General features: G+C 29.2%; 1 protein-coding gene across 1 annotated transcript; it reads right to left on the bottom strand.

The window, feature by feature from the left end:
* Nucleotides 1-941: 941 nt before the first annotated feature.
* On the bottom strand, nucleotides 942-3,829 carry LOC137813727 (uncharacterized). The gene is made up of 2 exons (XM_068616135.2): nucleotides 3,692-3,829; nucleotides 942-1,843 (listed from the first exon to the last, which is right to left on the bottom strand). The coding sequence occupies exon 2, from the start codon at nucleotides 1,761-1,763 to the stop codon at nucleotides 1,194-1,196; it is 570 nt and encodes a 189-aa protein (XP_068472236.1). The 5' UTR covers nucleotides 1,764-1,843; nucleotides 3,692-3,829; the 3' UTR covers nucleotides 942-1,193.
* Nucleotides 3,830-4,912: the final 1,083 nt, after the last annotated feature.

The following is a 4,912-nucleotide window of genomic DNA, read 5'->3' as shown; positions in this document are numbered from 1 at the left end:
GAAAAAAGTTATGGTGTTTGAATTAGGGTATGTTAGAATAGATGTATGAGAAAAGTTTATACGAGTGTGAGTGATTTGATAGTTGAGAGAATTTTGAATAAAATGTTACTTTACAAATTTATCCTTACCTATTAAAAAATTTAATAATGAAATGAGCTATTTTTTTGTTTAAAACATATTCATGAATTTAAAAATTATAATTAAAATAAATAAATATGTATTAAATATAAATAGGTATAATTTAAAAATTATAATTAAAAAAAATATGTATTCAACAAATTAAATAAAAACAAGAACTTCATAAACTTCAGGTACTTTCTTAAAATATTAAACATGTATTATAAAATTCAAAAAATAAATAAAAAAATATAAATCATAAATAATAATAATTACACAAAATTATATTAATATAAACACAAAAACAAATTAAATAAAAACAAAAATTCAAATAATTTCTTAAAATGTTAAACATATATTATAAAATTAAAAAATAAATCACATCTTATATAAATAAATAAAATATTATTTTTAAATATTAAAAAACCTTATAATAATAAAAAAAAATACTATAACATAGAATAAATGAGGATAAATTAAAAAATGTGTCTATAAATAAATAAAATACTATTTTTAAATATTAAAAAACCTTACAATAATAAAAAATAAAAAAATACTATAACATAGAATAAACGAGGATAAATTAAAAAATGACACAAACTGATATGATTATCCCTTTATATCTCTTTATTTTTATTTTGTAAAAATATGATATTTACGGTTCACATGACAATCGCATAAACAAACATTCCTACCTAAGAGGAATATCGATATGTGAAATAATAGATCAATACATATCACCATTTTTCAAACTTATTTTTTCTCTTCTCTTCACCAAACAACTTACATTAATGTCATCCTTTCAACCCAAACATATCCACTAATTGAAGAAAATCCCCTTTTTGTAGTAACATAGATGGGGAGAGTTTTATTGCACTTAAAATAAATCAAAACTTAACAAGAAACTCACATAGCAAAACAAAAGTTGACTGTTATAAGTATCAGTTATACCAATTAAAATCATGCTGGCACCCTAGGAGAAACAAATCAAATATAAATTACTCAAGTTATGTAGTTTTCATATCATCTTCAACCTAGAAACAACAGACAACAAGCTCGGATATTGTTAAGCCGAATCAACTGGTCTTTGGATCAGGCATGGGAAAGAGGCCAGCACTTGCACCTCTGGGCGGTGCAAAACCCAAGAACTTCTGCAAATTTGTTCTGATGCTAATGGAACACAAGAAGTATAGAAATGCCATGGAACAATCAGTGGGATCATTACCCTGCAACCCTCGATGGCTCATCTTCATAATAAGCCCAAAAGGCTTGAAGGGCAATTTGGCAACTACCTTGCCTTCGAAGAGTGAATTCAGCAATCCAAAGACTACAAAGAGAACCAGAGCCACCACACCCCCAGACTTGAACTTGAAGAGAGACAGGTCACGACTCGATTCTTTGAGGCTTGTCTCAACACGATCAATTTTTTTGGTCTTGGACTTCTTGATGTTGATTTTATTGCTGTCTGTCTTCATGGTCTCAAGCTTCTTGGAGGCTTTGTCAATGGAAGACCGAAGATTTTTGTAAGAATTGGTCCGATAGATAAGAATCCATGAGATAGCCTCACAAACAATAGCTGTGCAGAAGGAGATACCCACTACAGTGAGGCCATCAGAGTACTTGAAATCTGAGAAAGGATATGCCATGGGAAGACTTTAACTAAAAACCTACGCCAAAATGAGAAGGCCAACTCGGATCTTGATCAGAAATGTTTAAACGTCCAATCCTGTATAAATAAACCAAACATTTAATCACACCCCTATACTGACTCCTCAATAAAATAACAGAGAAATAAACAGGCAAATTACATTCACCTCTCAAAATAAATGCTTAAATTACACTCTCCCTCCTCTTTTGCAAATAACACTTCTCTATACTATGACATTATTTATATTATGCTTTAGTTTGTTTTAGTGTGAACAAACAAGCCACTTAAGAGATTTTCTCTATCTTGGTGACCCAGCATAAATAACAGGTGTAGTGTTGAAATTTGATAATCGGATATTTAAAATGATCTAGAGGTGGTGTTGTTAAATATCAAAGTTGTCCAACACCATGATGGATTGAGGTAGACAATGCCTATCAAAATAGGCAATTACTGAGATGAGTTATAGGTTTTGATACCATATCAGATTTCATCTTAGAAATTAATTGGCACTATGCTAACAGATATATAAATGACACTTAAAAAATTGAGACAGGCGATATAGGACTTCACAACACCCCCTCCACATATGTCTGCCAAATCAAACAAGCCTATAAAAATAGGCAATTACTGAGATGAGTTATACTCTGGTAGCATGTCAAACTTCATCTTAAAACCAATTAAGCTATGTTGTTCAACAGATATCACACTCCAAGAATTGAGGCCAACGTGACACCTCCAAACAAATTTCGTATATTGGTTTGAAATTGGAACAGCTATTGTCCATCAACACCACAAACCAACAAAAAACTCATGAATATATAGCATTTGACGAGAGAAGAGAAAGCAGGAGAAGAAAGACCACTTCCCTTCCCTACAGGTTTTTGACACTGTTGTACCAGAAGGGTAAAAATACTGGGAATAAAGATACAAAATATACCAATTTACTTGCAAATAAATAGGACAGAGCTATAGTGCATACTAAGCTAACACAAGGTTCCCTAGTATCACTGGCATTATCTGAAACACGGTGATTAGTCCTCAGTAGACATCTTATTTCGAAACATTTTCATCAGTTTGTTGGCTTCGACTCCTGATGCTCTGAAACTTCAGTAACATTTTCGTTATTTTATATCTTTCACCGAGACAAAGTAAACTAGATAGGAGCTTAGATTGATACTTAAATTATCAACATAAAATTGAGGGAGTGAAGCATGACATGATGTAATAACTGCTTGACCTAGAAAGTGTTAGGCAGTTAAATGATGATGAGAGCAAAAATCTAACACTAATAAATTGACATTGTACATATGTACCAACAGGGGGCCACTAGAATTTGACCGGCAGCAACGGATTTAAATAGCTTGCAGAAGATCGACATTCAAACCTATCTTCTTTTATTGCAAAAATTGACACTGAACAAGCCTCAAAATTACAGCAATAAACAAACAACGGAAACAGACCACACAAGATGGAAGGAACAAACAGACAAGTTAAGACTGCAAAACAACCCATCACGAGGACAGACAAATTGGGCTAACAAAGCTCAAAATCTCTATCTGACCTTCTAACTCAGTACCAGTAAAGGCCACAACAACACGTATCAAATGAGATGGAAAATTCCTCAATCTGAACTCTCAAACACGTAATCTATGTGGTAATAAGATTAGTAATACACACAAAAACACAATGAGATCCAAATTTGTAATACACAAAAAAACACAATTCGTTTCAGTCCTAAGAACACGAAGTAGAAAAGGAGCAGCGCTAATGAGCGGCGACTGAGGGAGAAGCCGCCGTAAAGGTTGCCGGCGGGAAGGTTCCTTAAATGGATCCAAATTAAACAGTTAAAGCACAATACATTTGATGAGTATTTTGTTGTTGGATCTGATATTTGCGTAGAAATTTTGAATTTAACTTCTCTTTTACCTGTCTATTGGCGGAGGTCTCGGTTTGGAAGACGCACACACGGTTGTAGGGTTCCCTGGTGGTGGCGTTTCGACTTCCCGTGTTCCTTCTCCACTACAAAATCAAATAAAGTTAATCATTCAGAGTAGAGGGTGTATATATTACAACTGTTTGGCCATTCAGCACAATATATCTTTATTTCACCAGTATATCTTTATTTTAAAAGTACAACTAATTTTTTAAATTTTGAATATACTTTATTCTTACTGATATTTAATTATTCTGTAAATAAAATTATATAAATATGTTTACTGTTTAAATAACTGAAAAGACTATACCGAACTTTTCAATAATTTAAAGTATATCTTATTAGAAAATTTTATTTGGTGTAAATATTTGAGTTGATTAAATAAGTGAAATTAAGAGCTTTATTAACTAATTTGTCAAAACTTATTTCAGTTGTAATAGTTATCTAAAAATTATAAATTTTTATAAAATTGCAAATGCCTTTTTGAATGTAAAGTTCATATCTTATGTGAAAAATTATTTATAATAAATGTTGATTGTAATTTAAAAAATATGTAATTAGATGATAATAAAAATGTAACTCTATTCCTCTGTAGTAAGTGTTATTATCTATAATTTTTAACAAATAATAAAGTAATATTTTGATATTCTATATATGAGTGCTCAAAAAATTACAATCATCGGGAAAACTACAATATGTTTGTGTTAGAGATTAAATCAATAAATCTAAGTTAGAGAAAGAAATCAACATACTTTAACTTTATTCGTATAATTTTGTTTAAGTGTTTTTATAAGGTATTGAGATTAAAGTATCTTTTAAGTAAAGGTGGTTATGGATTAAATTTAGTTCAAATTTAAATATTTGATTAGATTTATAATCTAAATTTATTATTTTTATAAAAATAATCTAAAATTTAAATTCAAATATTTGAATTGGATTTTAAATCTAAATTTGTAATAAATTGCATTTTAAAGTAAAATTTATGTTTTCTAAAACAAATTAGCATAATATTAATATAATAATAAGTAAAAAAAAGTAAAATATTATATAAATATTAAGGAAATATAGTAAAATTATAATTTAATAATTCTAAAAAAATAAAAATAACATAATACATAAATTATTAAGATTCAAAATATACGTATAATATTTTAATTAAATTTAAAAATATTATATCCATTTATTACGTTTGCAAAAACTTATAAAGAATGAGT

Source organism: Phaseolus vulgaris, chromosome 1 (genome assembly GCF_051622355.1).
Source record: "Phaseolus vulgaris cultivar YP4 chromosome 1, ASM5162235v1, whole genome shotgun sequence".
NCBI lineage: Eukaryota > Viridiplantae > Streptophyta > Magnoliopsida > Fabales > Fabaceae > Phaseolus > Phaseolus vulgaris.
This window is presented reverse-complemented; position numbering and strand designations above follow the sequence as displayed.